The sequence below is a fragment of the Belonocnema kinseyi genome, chromosome 2 (assembly GCF_010883055.1).
Source record: "Belonocnema kinseyi isolate 2016_QV_RU_SX_M_011 chromosome 2, B_treatae_v1, whole genome shotgun sequence".
NCBI classification, from domain to species: domain Eukaryota; kingdom Metazoa; phylum Arthropoda; class Insecta; order Hymenoptera; family Cynipidae; genus Belonocnema; species Belonocnema kinseyi.
The window spans coordinates 49,289,108-49,312,331 of NC_046658.1; the positions used below are offsets into that span (position 1 = coordinate 49,289,108).

At 34.3% G+C, this 23,224-nt stretch overlaps 1 protein-coding gene across 1 annotated transcript in view; it reads right to left on the bottom strand.

Annotated features, from left to right (window-relative positions):
• Window positions 1-2,308: 2,308 nt before the first annotated feature.
• Window positions 2,309-23,224, bottom strand: part of LOC117168178 — a 22,353-nt gene continuing 1,437 nt past the window's right edge. The window contains exon 2 of the mRNA XM_033353631.1: window positions 2,309-2,965. Within this exon, the coding sequence (XP_033209522.1) occupies window positions 2,364-2,965 (602 nt within the window). The 3' untranslated portion in view covers window positions 2,309-2,363. The remainder of the gene's footprint in view (window positions 2,966-23,224) is intronic.

Consider the following 23,224-nt stretch of genomic DNA (forward strand, 5'->3'; position numbering starts at 1 on the left):
CCCCACTTTTCCTGGATCAGAGATCCTGAAAGAGGGTACGATAAACACTCTCTCGACATCGACAGACCCAGCTTTCGCAATGAGGTCAAATACGGCAAAGGGGAATGGCACTCCTTGGGCCAGGCAATGTGGGGCAGAATGGAGTAGGGTAGCGGCCAGCCGTCTACGCGGGTGCGCCAAAAAACAGTGCAGCCGCTCGGAGTTCAGAAGAAGCGAGGAGAGAGAGCGTCGCTCGCTCTTTTCTGTTAATCACAACTTATCCTATACACTATGTATATGTCATGAATAATCTAACTCAGAATAACTCTAAAATAAGTTATTTTGGATTCACTAAACTTAGAGCAAATAGAGAAGCAAATTATGTGCATTATTAACTTAACCTACAGTAGGATGAGATTTGAAAAATTTTTGTTTTTCCATATAAAGTTTTTGTCAAAAACGGCAGGGTAATTTGTTCTTTTATCATATCGAGTTAAGAGACGACAAGGTTTAATAGAATTTCCTACCCAGTGGGCACACTTAGCTTAAAGTCATCCTAAAGACGTCTTTTTGTGGACGTCTTTAGGCGTTTACAAAAAGACGGCATGAGGTCGTAATAAAGAAGTTCTAATCTAGTCCCATCCTATGTGATTTCTGTTCAAAACTTCAGTTCAATGCGCATAGAAGTTCCACTGGGTCACGTGTGAAATATGAAATACCACAATCCTAAAATCGGTTAAGTGGTCTTTTTTAGGACAATGATGAGTCCCTTACTAGGATTACCTAAAAAATTATAACATACAGGATACATTACGATTTCAACTAGAAATTTTTACTAAATTAAAAGAAGCAAATTTCTTTAATGAAGTACTTTTGAGGACTGCGTGCGCACGTCGGTGAATTTCAGTTTGCACACTCATCCTAGTCGCACAATGATTTTTCGACAGTGTTGCTCGTTGCTTCCAGGCCGCACGGTCGCCATCACTGATTGGATTTCCTTTTGTAAATTCTTTTGCTATCTTAAAATGAAGGTGAAGTTCGTTAGACAGCCATTTTTGGAAACAAATTATATATAATTTGTATCAACCTACGGAAGCCCTTATGATTTTATAAAGGATATTCTGAGGACAAACTACGGACGTCCTCAGGATATCAAGGATGTCCTGAGGACAACCTACGGACGTCCGCAGGATGTCCTCAGAATGTTATAAAGGATCACGGTGTGCCTAAACGAACTTTAAACGGGGGTGATAAGATTATTGAATTAGTTTTGTTTAAAATCTGACATGGTTGGGTTTCATAAAATATCCACGTTTTGAGAGTCGCTGAGTAAGAAAAAACCATTTTTATAAAGGTGTCTCTCTGTTTGTCTGTCTGTAGTCTGCAGTATTCTCTAGGCACGATAAATTTCGAAAGATTGATCAGATTGGATTCTGCGTTGGCACACTTTTTGAGGGACCCAAAAGAATTAAAGAGTTCCTTAACCAGCCATTTCGTATAAAAACTCAATGACTGAGAACATTTTCAAAATTTTCGAAACCATGTTTTTTCAAGATTTGGAAATTCTATTTACGGTTATCCATAGTACTGTGAAACACGAACAGTTTATTCATATGATTTTTTTCAATGAAATCAAAATTGTCAGAGTTATAGCATTTTCAAACCCCCAAAAAACAAATGACAATTAACATTTTAAGTTAAGTAACGCACGATATAAAAATAGTCGGTGGAAAAAAATGTTGCTTTTTTAAAGCCCAACAATAATATTTTGTATCGACATTGAGTTTGATACTTTTAATGACTCACATTATACTTAGAATGTCGTAGGACATATAAAGACGTTTTTAGGACGTCCTTTTGATGTCCTGGTGCCCACAGAGAGGTCTTTCAGTTGTTGACGTAAAAAAATAATCATGTCTCTTATAGGTCTTTTTGGGGCGTCTTTAGGACCCGCGCTGCGGACATCTTTGGGACAACTTTAGGCAAGACATAGAACGTCTTTAGGATATCCTAAAGTTGTCTTTATAACGACCCTGGGACTCAGACGCCAATGTCCAAGAATGTCTCAGAACATATTAAAGACGTCCTTAGGACGTCTTTAGGATGTTCCAGTGCCCACTGAGTATCAATTGATGCAAAATCAACCTTAATGTGGAGCTTATGTTTCTCAAATCACTAATAATTTCCTACAATTTGCAATCTGTATATTTCTTGAAGCTTTTTATTATATTCCTTTTTTATATGTCTGAATAATTATTATTCTTGTACAACAATTTATTATGTCTTAGCAATGCAGCGAAAACAATACTTAGACCTATGAACGTGCAATTAATAATAAAATCAAAAGCAATTACATCAAATCCAATGTAAATATTTTGAATCCATTACTCTGTTCGCCTGCGTTTATTCCTCAAGTTTTCGGCTTCCTCAAACAAGCGTTCGTTTTCTTTTCTTAGTTGCTCGGCTTCCCGAAACAACTGTTCGTGACGTTTTCTCAATTTTTCGGCTTCCTCCATCAGCTGTTTGTGATGGTTTCTCACTGTTTCGGCTTTCTTTAGAGAGTGTTGCTTTTCGTTTTCGAAGTCTTCGGCTTCCTTAAGTATATGTGCAAATTGTGCAGAATGACTCATATCTTCAAATTTGATAGGTTTGTACACATTCAATGCTCGTTGTTGTTCTTCGGTAATTGGATAGTAATTGAAGCCACCCTTTTCAGTTTCTTCTAATATTACCCCTTGGTAACTATTCTTAAACATGTATATTGGACAGATTTTACCATCAGCGACTACTCCAAAGATGATATCATCAAAAGCTGCTACACCTATATCAACGCCTATTGGCTTGAAGTGACCATTTATTTTGTAAAAAATGTTTCGAGGTACTGATCGTGTAGTATGATACAAGGTGTCAGTACGGAGACCGGAGCCGGGCGGCGCGACTGCCATATTTGTGGGTCTTGCAGGCCTTGGCATCGGCACCGCAAATTCTGTAAGAAGAAATTGTCATGGATGAATTTTATTATTTAAAATATGAATTAGACTGATTAATAGAAAAACGCATGCAACATAATTGAATGATCGGGGACCATTAGGCACTAATACACGAAATTTTCAAAATTCACTTTTTTAGTTTTTTGTATTATCCAATCTGTCCTAAGTGAGGTGTTTTTTCCGAAAGTAAAAAAATATAATTGGACTATTTTCAGTAAATTATTAAGTTCCCAAGACGTACTCGGTGAACATAAGGGGTTAATCCTGTACATAGTCTTATAGGTATTAATGAACTTTTTAAGTCACGCGAGATTTTAAGAAAAAAATACTAGTCTGTGGTGACATCCGTTGGTTCTAATGTTAGATATGGGCAGTACAAATACGTTTTTGCGCGCATTAGACATTACAAAAGAAGTAATTCGGTTGTTAGCATAGAAAAATGAGAAAAAGTGTCAAATGTATATAGACCAGGGCAGCAGCAATCATGACGAAAAGGCTTCTTTGCAAATAACAGGGTTAATCCTTAATCACTTTAACTTTTCTTTGTATTAATTTGATCTATTTTTTTAAAAAGGCCGTACTAGAAATACCAATTATTTTAATACTTACAGTATGGAGATATAATAGTGGACAAATGCTTGGTTACCCAGCAGAATGTCAACGAATAAAAGCCGTATGCATGCCAGGGTCATCTAAATTCAGTGAAACCCTTCAATAGCCCTCCCTTCTATAGCCCTTCGGAGAATTGACGCCGCGCCACACAGTGGAAAAAAGTACCTTTTTTGGTTCAAAATATGATTCCGGCTGAACCTGTAGACTTTATATGTTTATTTTAAAAGCGGATAAAATTTCAAAGGAAGTTGTCAAGCTTGATTTTTAATTTAATTTTTCAATTTTCACATAAATAAATATGACGAAAAAAATGGCAATTTTTAATATTTGACGTTCCCGGTGCTCATCAATAATCAGAAAATTGTTGTAATCGCCGCCGCGTCATAGATTTACATTATAGTATAAAGATATTTCATCATAATACAATAAACAAATCTGTCCGCTGTCTCTCAATATTTGATGCAACGTGAATAACCGCTTAAGAGCGCGGTAAAGAACACCGACCGTAATACTCGTAATTTCTACTCCAAAGTGTTGTGGGCGTTGTAAATCTTGTAAACGGTCGAGTTGGTAAACGAGCGTGATTTGTAGTGAGATGCGATAGTTCTTATATGCGAAAATAACATCTATATTGGGTTCGATTGGGAATATAGCGCGAGATGTAAACTCGGGGAAAAGGAGGAGGCAATATTGTAAGTTCGTTTGGATCTTGTCTCGGAGATGCACTCCGGCGAATCGCACTTAGCGCAACTTTGAACGAAGGTAGGTACAAACATCCCCACTTTTCCAATTTGCGAAGTTTAAAAATAGTTTTAAAATAGTTTTAAAAAAAGTTTAAAAATACCAGAAAACTTAATACTGGCAGATCTGAAATTCTACATGAGAGCTCCTGTAGACTTGATTCTTGGCGCAGGGATTTTTTTGGGAACTATCAGCTGATGGTCAAATTAGACTAACACGTGGATTAACTATATTGAACTAAGTGAATACACGAATGCATTATTCAGATATTTTTCCGCAGAAAACTTCCTTATTTTTTATGTAAATTTTTTTAAATTAGGAACGTCATGATAATGTCAGAATGATTATAGATTTGGTGATAAATTTTATGCTTTTTTTAAAACAAATGCGTTATTTGGGCATTTGTCGACGGAAATTTTTTTTTTCAATATCAGTCCTTTTAATTGTGAACTTCACGATAATTTCAGTAACATTTGTAATTAGTTAATGAATTTTATCTTTTTGTTAAACGAATCGTGAACTGATATAATTTTCTACGGTTAAATATAGGTCCTATTAATTTGATGGATTGAAATCAACAGCTCATAAATAGTTCCTCCGACTTTCAGGGTTGAATTTCAATGGTGGTTGATCTTCATTTGTTAGTTCTTTAGCGAAAAAAATGACAGTCTCATTAATCTGAAGTTAGGCAACGAAAACAACGCATTATTTTCTTTAGCTGATTGTTTTTCTTATTCCCATAGTACCCAGGTGTGATATAATAGATGAAATCATCGTCGCTAAAGGAATTTTATTTGAAGCTTTTTTTTAAACTGTTAGATTACCTCCACACGACTAACTTGATAGGTAGTACGCAAGTCAATTTGACCAGAGAAATCTTGTAGCCGCACTTCAGTCCGTCTTTTAAAAAAAGATGGGAGAGTGCGTTCTATAATGCAGGCAAATCTTCAAAACTTAATGATCCATGGTTACCATCTGACTCCATTATATCATTGGATCACACAAAAGTGGATGGAAGATCTTTAGACGATTTGAAACTAGTTGCAAATCGACTAAAAGAAGGAAAACACTCTATTTTGTTGACTCTCATCCTCAAATTGAAATTGAGAATGCTTTTTAAATAATATGTTCTCTTCTGTGAAGAGGTACTTGGCTAAGGAGATATGGAGTATGATCACGAGAGCTGAAGCAGAAGAACATAAAGAACATAAAGAATTTCAAGGACAAATAGAGCCATTAACTTTAGAAGAAGCTATTTATCTCGCTGAAAACACCAAATTAACGATCCATCAATATGAAACTATTAGACTACAAGCTAAAGTACATGATGCTGACATTTTTCCTCTTTATAAAAGTTTTAAAGAAGCCGAAAGAGAGTATCTTTCTCTCGAAATAAAGTATATTAGTCATAGAGTCCGGGGTGAGGGTTGAATTGCGATTTATGCGATCATGCAGTGAAGCGTGTGTTGGAAAATTCAAATATTTTGACACCGGATATAGTGGAAGGAAAAAATGTCGTGATAAAGTCTCAATATAAATATGGTTGTGATAGCTCATCTGACCAGACCGAATATAATCAAAAGTTCTGTGGAGTAGGTAAATCAGATGCAGGAATTTTCATGATGTTAATGGTGCCATTAGGTATAATTAAAACTCATGTTTAAACATGCACCAAAAAGTAAGGAACGAACCACAACAGAAGTATAGTTGATGGAAGACAAAAAAAACACAAACCTACAACAATAAAAGGACCAAATGGTCTTTGACCATAACTGTCATTCATGAGTTTGCCTCAACTATGGTTGTTGGAAAGGTGTGTTAGGCTCTTTCCGGAACTCCTTTTGCTGCCACATGATACATTTAGAATGCGACACCATCCCCGATGAATGACTTACCTAAAGTGCCAGATAAATCGACATTGCACGCATGGATTCGTTTGATGGAATTCATATTGCACATAAGCTATCGTTTAGGATCCTGTAAGTGTAAGCAAAAACTGACGAAGAGAAAGCAAAAATGAAAACGGTGAAACAGAGATTCCAAAAAGAATTCCGTGAGAAGATGGGACTTATTATAAATGTTTCAAAACATGGCTCGGGGACTTCTAACGCAGGAAATATTGCCAAAAGATTTTTCAGAGATCCTGATTTGACATCCGAAATCACACATGTCGACAGGGAGTTGATCCGTATATTCAGCATAATTTTGCAAGCAGTGGCTTCAGGGGAGGCAATTAACACTTCTAAGTTCGGAAAATATTGCTAACAAACAGCGCAAATGTAAGCCAATTTTTATAATTGGTACTACATGCCACTGACAGCACACAAAATTCTGATTCACGGAGCAAAAATTATTTGATCTGCTCCCCCCCCCCCATTGGTCAATTGACGGAAGAAGCTCAAAAAGCGACCAACAAAAATTAACAACATCTACGAGTGTTTCACACTCGAAAATGTAGCAGAGAGGCTACTAATAGGGATATTGGACGAAAACATCATATGTTGGCGGTGAAAAAAAACCTGTTTCAGGATCGTGTGTGTTCTGACTTTTCATATATTATAGAATTTATTTATAATAAATATTGAATGTACTGTTCAATTATTCCTTGTATTCAAACCCTCTAGTGTTGTCCAACTGTAAGTACTGAATAAAAAAGAACCTTCTTCTGATATTAAAAGGATCGACTTTAAACAAAACGAGTTTTTACGTGGAGAAATGCTGTGATAATGTATTTTTTAATTCAATTTGATTAACAAAAACATAGAATTACATAACTAATTATGAATTTTACTAAAATTATCGTGAATTTCCCAATTGAAAGGATTGCCATTGAAAAAACGAGTTTTACCGTTGACAGATGCCCAATTAATGCATTTGTTTATTAAATTTGTTTAAAAGATCATCAAATTTATAAAATAATGATGAAGGTTACTGAAATAAACATGAAGTTCACAATTAAAAGGACTGGCATCGAAATAAACGAATTTTTCGTCCATAGATGTCCGAATAATGAATTTGTTTATTAAATTTGTTTGAAAAAAAAATAAAATTCATCAAATAGTGATGGATGTTGCTAAAATTATCATGAAGATTCCAATTAAAAGGACTGGCATTGAAAAAACGTATTTTTCCGTCGATAAGTGCTCGAATAATACACTTGTTCAATAATATCATGAAATTCATCAACAAATTACTAATTTTCTGAAATTACCATGAAGTTCCTAAGTTAAAAAAATTAACAGTGCAAAATGCGAATTTTTCCGACGACAAATGCCTGAATAATTTCATTTGTTCATTAAATTTTTCTATTATATTAACAAGAATAGTCTTAAGATAGATTGTTTTCATTAAAATGTTGTTTTCATTCAAATATCTTGCAATATAACTTTAAAAAACGTAAAATTATTGATAATTATAGAAAACACATTTTCAGTAAGTAATTTTTCTATTATTGGTGGGCACCGGAAACGTCCAATAGAAAAAATTTTCATTTGTTTCGCCATATTTATTTATTTATAAAAAATTGAAGAACTAAATTGGAAATCACACTCGACAACTTTCTTTGAAATTTTATCAGCTTTAAAAAAAACATCCCAATCGGTCCACAGGTTCAGCCACAATCGTATTTTCAACCACAAAATTCATTTTTTTCACACACTGCGCCGCAAATAGGCGTACCAGAAGCTGCGCGCGGTGCGCCGGGTCTGCGGTTGTCACTCAGGCGAGCACTCAGGCATGAGCAAACGTTAGCGGAGCGGGTTTTTACAGGTTTGTGCCCGCCGACCATTAGCCCTAAAATCGGCGCTATGGAAGAGGTTTACTGTGTAACTTGTTGAACATCATTAATTGATGAAACAATACCTTTAATACAAAATGTTTTGTATATTGATGTAGATCCCGAAAATAAAAAGCAAATCAATTTGATGAATGATTAATTTCATACAGAGCCGTGACTGTTAACACTCAGAATGAAAATGAAAAGGTTAAGCAACCACCGCAGCGTTTCACTGGGAGCAACCGTCATCGATAAAAATGATATTGACTTGTAGTAGAACTGCGTGTTACGACGGTAAAGTGATTGATCAGAGGGGACGACAAAATCTAAATAACAGACCGTCAATACCGTCTTGTGTCTTGAGGACACGAAGCAGATGAAGGATGACAGTTCTTTGCATCTATCTCGCAAGTGGTTTGGCAAATTTTTAGCACGCGTGTTTTGCTTCGAGGTTATGAATCAGCGATAGATTTGCCCCTCCGAGAGAAATTATTGTTTAGCCTGAATTAGTATATCGACTTCAAGATGAAAAGACGCGCAAGAGAAATGATGAACACGATTCGTGGAAATGCATTTTGCAAGTTTTTTACCCGGCACAGAAAAAGATTGAAATCCACTAATGTGACTCTTTCGACTCACCGTCTTTTACAATAAATAGTTCAGTTCTACATTGTGTAATCGTCCTAGTGCGTGTTTTCGAGTTGTTCTTGCCACACGCGCATAGGCATTCAACATATATACATGTACATTCGAACGAGTTCTAACATTCCAGTGACAAACAGTTAATTCCATTTGACAAACATATGAGTCAGTCTCGAGTGCTTACTATGACAACTCGAGCCACTTCTTCGAGAGCCAAGCAGCTTACTTATTAATAAAATCAAGGACCTCAAGAAACAGAGCATGGATCAACATAACCTACAAAACCGCTGAAGCGTTAGAACCTGCTTGGAGAATTAACATTAGACATCACTATCTACAGTATGTAGGATTCGAGTATTATTACTTTGACAAAATTTGGTAACAAAACTCATCGATTACTATGTAAGAATTCCTTTTTAAACAATAAATTTAAGCTTAATTCGCCTTCAACGATAATATAGATAATTTTTGAACAATAAATAAAAATAAATAAATCGATCCAAAATGTCGACACCGGATTTAGAAAAAAGAGGGTACCTTAAAGATCAACTAACTAAACTCAATGATCTTATGAATTGCGGAAAATATGAACTTAACGGATGTAGATTTACGTTTTGACAAGTTTAGTGAACTATGCACAATTTTCAGTGAATACAAGAGCAATTTAAGAAGTTAGATTTAGATGGCTCAAAATACGAAGACGAACTTGCAAAAAGAAATGCTTTTGAAGAATTATACTTCAATTTAAGTAATAAAGCAACAGCTATGTTAGAGACAGCCGAAAATTTAAATGCACGCGCTCTTACCCCTGATCTTCCCAATCCTGTCGCTCCTATCATTTCAGTCAATCAAACGCAACTCGGAGTAAAAGTACAACATTAACATCATCTACTTTTTATGGTGATTACGATAAGTGGCTTCAATTTCATGATACTTTTAAATCTTTGATTCACAATAATATAAATTTAGATGATATTGGCTATTGCGAGAAATTTGCCACCGCGAATTACTCGTGTCCTCTTTGTAAAAATTCCCACGGTATTTACAATTGCAAATCATTTTTAAATAGTGACGTTACATCGCGACTTTAAAAGTTAAACAAAAGAGAATATTGTTTTAACTGACTTGGAACTGATCACCAAATTAAAGAATGCAGGTCCCATGGATGTAGAGTATGTGGTAAAAGGCACAAAAAATTAATTCACACAAATCATTTCCAAATCCGTGAGAAGCGTGATTCTGAAGATTCAACAGTCAATCAAGCAGATTCAAACAGGTTCATAGCACGAACCTCACCAAACTTAAATGAATACGTTATTATCTTAACTGCTTTAGTCTACGTTTATTGTCATGACAACAAACCAAATTTTTGTGCAGTATTGGATGGTTGCTCACAATCAAACATTATGACTTGCAAACTTCGCCAATAATTACAACTAATAATCTGGCCTATTAGCATTAAAATTGGAGGCGTGAACGATTCAAATTCTTTATCTTTAGACGGAACAACAATTAGAGTAGGTTTGCGTACTAACAACTTTAAGATTACTTTATATTGCTTAATATTAGAAAATGCTGCAGCTTGTCTTCCGCATAAGCCAATCGACCAAGAAAGTTTAAAAATACCAGAAAACTTAATACTGGCAGATCTGAAATTCTACATGAGAGCTCCTGTAGACTTGATTCTTGGCGCAGGGATTTTTTTGGGAACTATCAGCTGATGGTCAAATTAGACTAACACGTGGATTAACTATATTGAAGTGAACAGTTCGTGGTTGAAAGTTGCAGGAGACTTGCAGATTCCAAAATCAACACAACAAATGACAATTTGCAATTTAATAACCATCGAAAAATTACGCAAACAAATTGAGGGATTATGGAAAATTGAGGATATACTTCAACCAACCAAGTGAGCAATACATTGCCTTTATGGAAGACTATGAATCTCGAGGACACATGATTGAAATAACACCTGAATCAATGGATACTTCCCACGTCACTAACTACTTACCACACCATGTTCTAATTAAAGATTCGAGCAGCACTATAAGAGTACGAGTGGCGTTCGATGGCTCATTCAAGTCTACCTCTGGTTTATCAATTAACGACATTGAAATGGTGAGTGCTTCTGTGAAAAATGATCTATTCTCAGTGATACTAAGGTACAGGCAACATACTTATGTGTTAAATACAGATATATCCAAAATGTATATGTAAATGCTCGTCAAGAAGGAACAAAGATTACTTCAATGCATTATATGGCGTAAATATATTTCGTCACCACTAAAGACTTTCTAGTTTAATAAAGTTACCTACGTTATGGGCATTGCCTCATCATCCTTCTTAGCCACAAGATGCCTAAAGCAAATTGGTCTCGATCATCAAGATAGTAATCCCGAGGCAGGCAACATCATCATACGTGACTTCTACGTATACGACACCTAATCTAATCAAATTGAAAAATGATATAACATCTTTACTAGATTCTTCAGGATTTTAGTTACACAAATGGGGTACAAATGAACCACGAACAAGGAAATAAAACCCACGTTGGGACTTATTCGGAATTAAAAATCAGATACATTTCACTATTCGCGAGCGAATCTCAGAAAATAACAGAACGCTTTATATTATCAACTGGGTCAAAAACATTCGATCCCCTAGGTCTGATAAATCCCATGACTGTCAAGGTAAAAATATTCCTTTAAGAACTTTGGAAGAAGAAAATCGAATGGGATACTCCTCTTCCAGTAATCCTTGAAAAAAGATGGATCAATTTCGATTCTGAACTTCCGAAAATCAACCAAATGCAAGTAGCTATACATACATTATGCGGAGCTTCTATTTTGATTGATCCTCATGCATTTAGTGATGCATCAGAATCGGCCCACGTTTCTTTTTTATACTTGATATCAAAAGAAAACTTTAAAAATCGACAAGTACATCTTTTGTGCTCGAAATCTAGGGTAGTTTCACTACAAGCACAATCACTTGCGAGATTAGAGCTTTGTGAAGCTCTACTATCAACGCAATTGATTCAAAAGTCCATTCAGGCACTCACAATAAATATCAATCGGATATTTTGTTGGTGTGACTCGACTATTACATGAGCTTAAACAAGATCATCACCACATAAATGAGAAACTTTTATCGCTAATCGTATTTCTAAAATACAAGAATTAGTTGAAAACGCTGAATGGAAACACGTGCCCACTAAGGACAACCCAGCAGATATTCTGTCGAGTGGTGTTGTTCCTAAGCAACTAGCAAATTCTTCCTTATGCTGGAATCGTTCAAGTTGGGTCCTTTGTGATACAGAGAAATGGCCTTTACCACCAAAAAACACTGAAGAAAAAATACCGGAGTTGAAGTCAACGGTCTTCAACATCACTACTCAAGAAACTAAAAACTACATCTTGCTCAGATTCTCAAATATCAATCGTTTACGTAATATTGTGGCATATTGTTTAAGATTCTTTAATAATGTAAAAATATAGAAAAAAGACGCTGATCTACGAAAGTCAGGTCCCTTCAAGGTCGACAAATACAATAGCTGAATCACGAGATTGCTTAAAATCGACCAAGAAGAACACTTTTTGTTCCAGTTAAAATCCTTGCGTTCTAACGAGAAAGATAGTGTTCTCAAAGGTAGTAAGCTGATTACGCCTGTACCCTTCTTAGGCAAATACGGCCTTTTAAGAGTAGGCGGTAGGCATTTCCGAAGTAATTTTTCACGTAGAATCCGAATCCGGGGTCAGACTTGGCCCATTATGTCAGGATTTTAAGATATTTGAGAGTCCCAGAGTTCAGTTACCATTTTTCTTTACCAAGTTACGCCAAGTTGAAATCACGAGATATGTCTTATTATGTCCCATTATTTTAATATCTCGACTTCAGATACATAATCAACAGCCTCGAACACCCCCAAATACAAATTTTCAAGAGAAAACACCCAGTAGAAAATGTCTCCCTCAAAGTATTCAAAGCAAATGCTCAAGACATAATGGGACATATCTCGTAATGTTAAATTGGCCTAACTTACAAATCTGGATGCATGCTGGATGCCAGGCAGGGTTAGTCTCAATTCGATCACGATATTGACCTTTATCTTGTAAAAATGCTGTGAAACAAGTAATTTACCGATTAGTCCAAAAATTGCTAAAGGATATGTATGTTTGATAGTTCGTTTCTCGACCAAGGTTATAAATTTAGAATTAGCTGATAGCTTAAGTGCACATTCGTTCCTAAACTATTTCAAACGGTTTTCTTACCAGTCCTAAACACAGTAAAATCTTTTAAAGAATTAATTAAAAATGACAACATTCAATGGCAGTTCATTACCGCCGGGACTCCGCATTTTGAAGGACTATGGCAGAGTGGAATAAAATCTGTGAAATAGCATCTCAAAAGAGTTCTTGGCAATGCTTGTCTAAAATTCGAAGATTTTTACACCGTTCTTACTTAAATTAAGACTTGTTTAAACTTTCGACCAATTTCAGCACTCTGTGGATACCTTAATAATCTGGAAGCACTTACCCCAGGCAATTTTTTGATCAGCCAATCATTAATGGCACTTCCAGAACAAAATTTTGAAGAAAGAAATGAAAATCGCTTAAATAGTTATAGGCGATTACAACAGATGTATTAATACTTTTGGCGTCGCTGGAATTGTAATTATTAAGACGTTCTTCAAATGCGATATAAATGGAATAAATATGCGGACGCAAATGTCAATATCGGTGCTTTGGTGATTGTAAAGGATGGCGGACTTCCTCCAATGAAATGGCCTTTAGGTAGAATAATTATAGAATTACATCCTGGTAAGGGCGGAATTGTACGTATTGTAATGTTAAGAGTATCAAACAGAACAATGCGACGATCAGTTCAGATTGGTTTATTACCTGTCGAAGTCACTAACGGAGAGTCAAAGTAGAATTAAGTACTTATTTCGAAGTCACGATTCATGGGCAGTATTGTTCCACAATTATTATTTTTTTCGAGAGCTTCCTTTTCAACCTGGCTGACATGTTTAGTCGTTAATAAGTATATCGACGGAACACTCTTTTATCTATAGATTAGATTATTAATACGCCACTGGAGGCACTTGTGATTTTAATTTGTTACCAACATGGCTTCCTAAGAAATACACGAGTTTTATACGGCACTTTACAATTAGCATTTTCATTACAAAACTAAGATTCAACAGTGTACCCACGTAGTGCTTTAAATTACATTGAGGCATACAATCACGTTTGAACAATTATTTTAACCTGTATCCCGGGGAAAATTTCCGCAGTTCCTTTCTAAGGTCTCGATACTTCTCCTTCTTTTCATTCTCCTTGACTGTGATATTTTCGTCGTCTGGAGCTGAGAATTCGATCACAAGCATAGTTAGTTTTTCGAAGTGCTGAGGTACGCTGTCATGCTTCGGGTTGGGCACTTCTTGTTTTGGACAATTGACTCTCTATCTCCCTTAGAGCGTTCGGCAGGTCAGGGCCACAAGTAGAAGTGAAAGGAGCTGCGCGAGGTGAGTGGCGGTTACTCAGTCGTGAACTAACGAAAGCGTTTTCTACGAAACAGTCCTCTATATGGGTAATTAACCACCTCATCCAGCCCTAAAACTGACCGAATCTCAGAGTTTCAATGTACTTTTAAGACTGCTTTGTATCCGTGGACAGATGTCTTTTCCGCGTGTGTGAGACACGTGGATAGTATGTGTTCTAGAAACTCAGGATGTTCTTTTATATACACTTTGATCCTCTCCGAGAGTGCTAAAGACCAAGTGCGTCGAATAAGATATAATAATAACTTGAACTCTTAGAAATCCTGTAAGATTTCTTGATAATCCTCAAACTCTTCCGATTTTTTAAAAATATCTTCAACTTCTTTACAATTACTTAAAATCTTTTAAAGGCTCTCGAAATTGACTTAAATTAATTCAAATCTCTTAAAATCCTTTAAATTTTCTTAAATTCCTTTAAATCTCTCAAAATTCCTTCAAATCTTTGAAATTTTCAAATTCATTAAAATCTTTTTAAATAACTTTTCAAAAACTCCCTTGAAATTCTTTAAGAACTCTAAAACTCTCTTAAAATCTTACAAAATAACTTGTAAATCCTTCAACCTTCTTGGATTAGTTTTAAATCCTTTAAAAAGAAGCTTTAAGATTCCGCTACGTCCCTAGTAATTCCTGAAAATCACTTGATTTCTTAGAAAATCCTTAAAGACCTCCGAATTTTTTTGAATTCCCTTCAACTTCTTTGAAATTATTTTTTAAATGTCAAAATTGAGTAAAATTAATTAAAATCTTTTAAAATCCTTAAATTTTATAGACTCCTTAAAGTCCCTTGAAAATCCTTAAATCATTAAATTAAAAAAAATTGAAGTCTCTTAAAATTCATTAAAATCTTTTTAAATAACTTTTTAAATAGCTTTAATATTAATCCTTTGAAAGAAAATATTAAAATCCCGTCAAGACCCTATAGTAATTCCTTGAAATCACTTGAATTTCAGAAATTCTTTAAGTTTTTGTTTGAAAATCCTTTAGATCCTCCGATTTTCTTTTAAGTTCTTTCGACTTCTTTAGAATCATTTAAAATTTTCCAAATTGAGTACAGTTAATTAAAATCTTTTGAATTTTATTAAATTCCTTTAAATATTAAAAAAATTACATCAATTTAAATCTCTTCAAATTCATTAAAATCTTTTTAAATAACTTCTCAATAACTCGCTTGAAATTCTTTGAAATCACCTGAAGTGCCCTAACATTTGATCAAATCTCTTGCAAATCCTTAAACTTTTTGTATTCTTTAAAAAATCTATTAAATTCCTTCGAAATCGTTCAATTTTTCTGCACTCTTTTAAAATCCTTTCATATTTTGTGAAGTCCTTAAAACTCTCTTGAGAATTCCTAAAATCGCTTAAAGTCTTTCAAAATCCTTTAAAGTCTCTTTGGTATAACTTTATTTGATATGAAAGTACTTAAAATCACTTATTATCGAAAAGTATTATGATATGAGTCGTAGGCAATTGAGTTTATAACCTCACTGAGAAAACATACCTGTTGAAAATAACCAAAATTCTGCTGAAAATAACCAAGTAAGACTGCTAATATAGCACCTGCAAACTTCGTTGTAAAATTAAATCAAGTTGTATTGGCTAAAATGTTTCGATTAAAATTAGGAACCTAATTTGTTACGTTAGCCAACCTCATTCTGTTGCGGTAGCTAATCTGCTCGGTTAAAGTGACCAATGTACTTGGCTGTCGCAACCGACTGCATTCTCACTGCATTCATTGTAATAATATTCTATAATAACAATCTAAAAGTAATTCTCTACCTAATTATAAGGTTTATTGCTTCAAAATAAGTAATTATGCACTAGAAATATCAACTTATTTATTCAAAAATTTTCGTGTCAGAAATAATAATTTTTCGATTCAGGAGCATGTGATACTTTGTCGTGTGGTCGATCGAGTACACTTCAGTAAAAGGAAAAGAATTCGGAGATACAATAAAATATCATAACGGACGTCCCTCAACTGTTTTTGAGGCATAATAACAAACAAAGTTTATTGTGCTAAATAAAAATGTTATGCATGTGCATTATTTTGAGGTTAGGGTCGTTTTTCAGGTCTCTCTCATTTTGATAATATACATTTCTGGCGTACGGATGATGTCGGTAAGCACTCTAGAATAATTATGGGAGAGAATTGTCGAAGCGAAATGACGTTAACAATGATGCTAGCGATGGCTTCTTTCTTAACTGCGCAGACAACGGTCCCTTCGACTGTCCTTACTGCGACACCTGCGCAATTCTGTTAAAATTATATCTCTACTCGGTTAAAAACTCGCAACTCAACTTGGTTCACTTTTACCAAGTTCAAAAACACTTGGTTAAAACTTATCAACTTCAATTTGTTGGATTCAGCTTCTAAGAATGTTAAAAAAGAACCCAGTAAATTTGATTGATTAGAAACAGACAATATCCTTGAGAAAAAATAACAAGCATATTGGTTGTGTAAAAAGTAACTAGTTTGCTTGTGAAAATATAACTACTAGGTGCAGCTTGGTTAAAATTTATCACGAAGCATTTGTTTGCTTTTAACCGAAAAAATCGTTTTATTTTAGCAAAGAACTACTCATTTAAATTTTGCAGAGTCAAACTCGGTTCTGACAACCAAGTAATGTGTTATTGTTTATTATTTGACTTTAACAGTTTTAGCTCGACTGTAATAGCAACAAGCACATGATTACTTACAACCATTACTCTGTTCTTTTTAAATTATATGTCTATAAACGAGCTATTTATCCAGCTCGGTTAACGGTTCGTTTAATTACGGCCAATTATAATTTTTCGTGATGGATTGCCTAATCGCACATTTTCCAAATTGCAAACAATAATAAAATAAATCGAAACAATATCTAAACAATGCTTTGCAGTCCACCAAGTAGTATAGCCGTACAGATTTTGTTGTTACAGATCGAGCGTGACGTAATATTAGAATACTCAATCGACAGATATTTAGAAATCGAATCTTTCAATTAAACTCAATCGAAGCTATAATGGACACTTTCAGAAAATATCAATTCGAAAAATTTACATTTTATTATTGTTAGTGGTAAATTATGGCAGGGTAATTAGAAATTAGATGTCGGTAAGTGTTCTAATTGTTTTTTTTTTCTTTTGATTGCAAAATGTAAAAATCTGTCAACAGTTGGAGGTTAGTTGGAGAGGTTAACGACCCTCATTTGTACAATACATATTTATGTACATAATAATAAGTAGTAAATAACATTAGAATACATGAAAATACACCGACCAATAATTCTTGAATTTATATAGAAAACATACCCAGTGGGAACAAAATTTGGCGACGTATTTACGACACCGTTACGACAACTTTATGACATCCTATGTCCATGTCGTTTCGTTGTCTTTATGATATCGGAAAGACATATTCAGATCATGCGATTTATTTACAATATCGTAAAGACGCCTTAACGACATGGATATAAGATGTCGTAAAGTTATCGTAAAGATGTCGTAACGATGTCGTAAAGACGTCGCCAAACTTTGTGCCCACTGGGTACAATTTAAAATAGGTACACTACCGTGCTAAAGTTGACGACCACCTCTTTTTTGATGACTGATAAAGTTCTCCTAATTTTAATTATATCAAAGCTCAAATTTGTACTCTCCATAGGGTTAAATGCATTAAAAATTCAGTATAAGATGAGCCCGATACGAATCCAATTTGTCTATTTTTAAGTAGGTATTCCAAAAACAGTGCAATTTTCAATCTTTTCTATAATTTTCAATAGTTTTCATAATAATCAATGTTTCTTAATGTTCTTGTCCTAATTTTAAAGCTGTTATTCTGCAGTATAACATCATTTTATGAACATAATTCTAAAAAAATTCTATTACAGTACAACAACTTGTAGTTGGAAAAATATGGAAACATCTTATCTGTAGACAAATAAAAATAAAAATGGAATAAATATAGATTTTAAAGGACATTTAAAAATCTTTATTGTTATGTATTCCCGGTGCTTATAAACTAGACAAATAGCTTTGAAATGAGCCCAGGAATATTAAAAAATATTGATTGTCACGATCGTTATTAGCAATTTGAGAAAACATTGAAATTCACACTATTTTTGTAATATCTGCTTAACAAATAGACAAATTGGCCTGAATCTGGGCTCGTTTTATACAGAATTTGCAGAGAATTATAACTGCAAGGATCAGTGAATGTTTCATTAATAAGGACGAGAGTACTGTTTTGAAAAAATTAGATTTTAGTTTTTGTTTTGTTGATTATTTGAAACGAGAATCTTCTCTAATGTTAAATATATCATTAATTAACGTGCAACCTTGTAATTCCGTATCATACTTACCTTTATCGACCCTCTATTTGTTTTTACGAATATGCCTGTCTGTGTGTGTGTGTGTCTGTCTGTAGATTTCTACATTGCTAGAACGGTAACTTGCGAAAGAATTGACAGTTTGAATTGTACTTTAGTCTACTCCTTTATTGTTTTAAATTGAAGGTCAAGTTCCTTAGCCAGCCCCTTTGGATACAAATTCAAAAAGTTAGATCATTTTTTTAAGATTTGCAAATTCTTTTCACAAATATTAATAGTACTCAAAAAGATGAAAAATTTATCTTCATAAATCTTTTTTATAAATAAAGTTACCAGGCATAGAATTTAAAAATGAAAAAAAAAAACTTAAATAAACATTTTAAACCGAAAAATGCACTATATGAAAAAAAGTCGAGAAAAAAGAACGTAGCACTATGAATACCCTATTAAACTATCATAACAACTATTTGAACTTTTCCGGAAAATGGAAAATTCAAAAGTTTCTGCACAAAAAATAATGAATAATAAAAAATTCCATTTTGCGGTCAAATTCTGCAAGATACGACAAAAGACGAATAAAAAAAATTGTGCAGCAAAAAAAAAGATCTACAAGATTGTTATGATTTTTTTTATATGATACGCTGCTTCTGTTCCATTCGTAAATAGCAACATTAAACATATAAAAATTGAACTAATGAGCAAACGACACAAGCTATAAGAAAACTGAATAGACAAAAGTTGCATATCCGAAAAAGATAAAAAAATTATACAAATTTACCATCAATAATTGTTTGATAGGACGCGTAGTTTCTCTTATAATCCTAAAAAATAAAAAGCAAAATAAAACTTTTAAATTTGTGGTAAAACGACACATCGTACAAAAAAAATCAATAGACAAAATTTGTTCACCAACAAAGGATCTACCAAATTGTTATGAATAAGATTAAAAATAAAAAAATAGATTTTTGGAAAGACGGCAGAAGAAACGTGAAGAAAAAATAAAAAGACAAAAGTTGTTTAAATATAAAATATCTACCATTTTGTTATTAAATCTTGGTATTAAAATACATTGTACCCTAGATATCGGGCCCCCTCAAAGAGTCCTTCCGAAAATTGAGGCTGCGCCACAAGTAGGAGTACAAGGAGCTGAGCTCTCTAACGGTCATGCAAGTAAATTGTATCAAGTCTGAATTTAATATTGATGAAATTATAACACTACTTTGCTCTGCCCTGTACCTCTATCTCTATCTAATGTCTGTCTTTCTAATTGCACCTGCTACTGCTTGCTCCATGGTTCGCATCCATGGACCATGCTCGCTATAGCCCTGTAACTTGTAGTTTGTAGAAGACTGTACTGTCGGGACTCGACTCAGACAGAACAAAAGACCCCCCAACGAGCAGGTCAAGGGAGTGGATATGAAATATGGTGTCTTTTTAAGCCCAAATGGCAATAAACTGTTTAATAACAATTTTTTACTATAGGAGGCGCATTTTTTTATTTACAAATATAAGACAATGAAAAATCTTTTGATTTAATATCAATGCACATAATGAATTGTAATAATATGCATTTATGGTATTTAAATGATATACATCTCTTTGGCTAGCTGTAAATAAAATTTAATGCAAAATAAGAAACAAACATCTGAGTAAGTAGATCGAGGTACAAAAGTAAATGTAATATACATTGGATCTAATAAAGTTGAACATAATGTAAAAAAGTTTTCATTTCGGACCAAATATAATGCGAAATACGAGATTCGTGAAAAGAATGTCTTCTTCAAACTCGAAGAAGCTTTAACAAAAAAAAATCACAGTCATAAAATTACAGCTGTCGATACTTTGAACTTTCATTTTAAAAGGCCTGCGCATAAATGTAGGAGAAGTAAAAAGACCAAGAGCGTAGCGCGAGTTAAATACATTATAGAGCGTGAAACGTGAGAATCAGCAGTTGCGCGCCCAACACGCGATTAACTTCCTAGCTGCGCGCACCTTACGTCGTCAATGTGTCAGCAGAGCGAGCAGATTTTTTAAAACAAAAATATAAAACTGATTACCATATTTTTTAAAAAGATTCTTTCTCAGATTGATAATAGAAATCATAAATTATAAGTGTGGCTAACTATATGCTCGGGATATGTGACGGAACTCTGTGCACGTCGATGGCCACAGGCACATCTGTGCAACGGGCCTTATGTGCACATCTAAATTTTGAAACATTTAGGAGTATTCTATCTGCGTACGTGCACACGTAGAACATTCCGAACTGTGCACGTTGAAATTTTGACGTGCACAGATATGACCCTACCAGCGGTTTACATGCACATATGGGATACTCCCAACTGTGCACGGCTCGATTAATACGATTATATTTTCAATTTACAAGCAACAGTGTAGGAACTCTACTGAGCTCGTCCAGGGCCGGTGGTATAACTGTGCACGTTTTTGATCACTGGTACAACTGGGCACGTGCATAACTGGGATACTGCCAACTGTGAACGTTGGCATTTATACGTGCCCAGATGATACCCAACTAACGTTCACGTGCACAGATAAAAGACTCCCAGCTGTGTACGTGCACAGATGGTACCTTTCCAACTCTTCACGTCTAAATCAATGCGATCCGACTTGCGTGTACGTCAAAATGTCGACACAGTTGGGTTTGTTCAAAGTTGCAACGTGCACAGTTATACCCTTCCTGCACATGGTGATCCGGAATGAAAAAAAGTTTGCTTATAATGACGACAAAAACCACATACGTTATCTTATTTTTGACTAAAAACTGAGATAAAATTCCGTCGGCAGACAATCCAAACTGTTCATTTTTACGAGAAATCTTGACAAGTATAACCTATTTAGTCCCCATACATCGTTAAGGTATTTCTAGTGCGCAGTGTGATATTAGATAGATAAATAAACATATGCTAATAAAAATGATATTAGGTTAATTAATTTATAAGTATGCACATACAGACACATATCTTCAACTTCCCGGGAAAACGACACAAATATAATAAATTTGGTTTATAAATATACAAATGATGAAGCGAATGTGAAGCTATGTACATTTTTTCGATAAATACCCTGGATACTTCAGTTGTGTAATTTTTTATAATAAATTGAAAGGCAACCCCCGACAATTGACTAAAAGCGAGAGCTTGGCGTACTTATTTATTGAACATGCAATGTTTTACAATAATATTCACGTTTTTAAGCTTAATCATTGACATCGCTCACAGAGCGTACCACGATGACGCACGCACACACAAAAAATCATTAATTTGAGTAGTCATTTTTTTCGTAACAAATATTAGCTTTACATAAAAGTATGCAAGTACAAATAGAAATACATAAACCAAAGATGCCACACATCTTCGTAATGTACCTATATAGTAATATGTAATGTTTATTTTTCAACAGGACCTGAAAAGCGAATTCGTGTAAATTTTTACGATAATTTTCTTTAACTGAGATTAAACATAAAGCGATCCCAGGTTAATTTAGGTCAGTTGTAACAGCCCCCCAAATCTTAATTTTCGGGTTTTCTATAGACCATTCAATTGCACCTCAAATGCGCTCAAATGCGCCATTAGGAAAAAATGTTGCGCTACATTGATAACCGAGTTATCAGCGATCAAAATTAAGGCGGAGGGGGGGCTAGTGTAATTTTTCTAAACTAATAAAATTTTTTTAAGTTTTTCATTCCTATCTTTCATAACAAAGATATCGGATTTTGAAGGGGGGCCAGTGTAACGCAGGTTTTTAAATCCTTAAAAGTGATGTGCAATGTGGATAGTAACAAGTGGTGATAAGGGGATTGATTATGGTTTTTTGTTAATTTTAAAAGTAGCGCACATGAGCGGATATCAAACTCTATCCGAACAGACTTTTATCAATTTGTATATTTCAATTTATGTAATTTGAAGATATCATCGGTTGTTGGATCGGTAAAAAGTGGTAATAAGGGTGTTGATTATAGTTTCTTGTTCCTTGCGAAAGTGGCGCATTTTATCGAATTTGATATCCAATATGAAAAGATCTTTATAAACTTTTATATTTTAATTTAAGTTATTTGTAGATATCATCAGGTATAGGATTGGTAGCAAGTGGTAATGAGGGTGTTGATTATCGTTTTGTTGTTAATTTTAAAAGAGGCGCATATAAGCGCATTTGAAATCGAATACGAAAAGATAATTATAAATTTATATATTGCAATTAAAGTTATTTGGAGATATCATAGATAATGGATCGTAACATGAGTTAATGAGGGGGTTGATTATGGTTTTTTGTCAATTTTGAAAGAAACGCTGATGAGCGAATTTAAATCCTATCTGAAGAGATCAATATAAATTTTTATATTGCAATGTAAGTTATGTGGAGATATCATCGGATATTGGATCGTGACAACATTATGCAACATTATGTTGCAAATCACTGTTAAGGATTTAACACCTGCGTTGCACTGCCCCACCCCTCAATATGATATCTTTGTTAATTAGCTAGCGCGACATTTTTTAGTAGTGGCGCATTTGAACGCATTACATGTTATGAAAGATAGATATGATAATTTTTGAAAAAATGTTATTAGTTTAGAAAAATGACGCCAGACCCCCCCC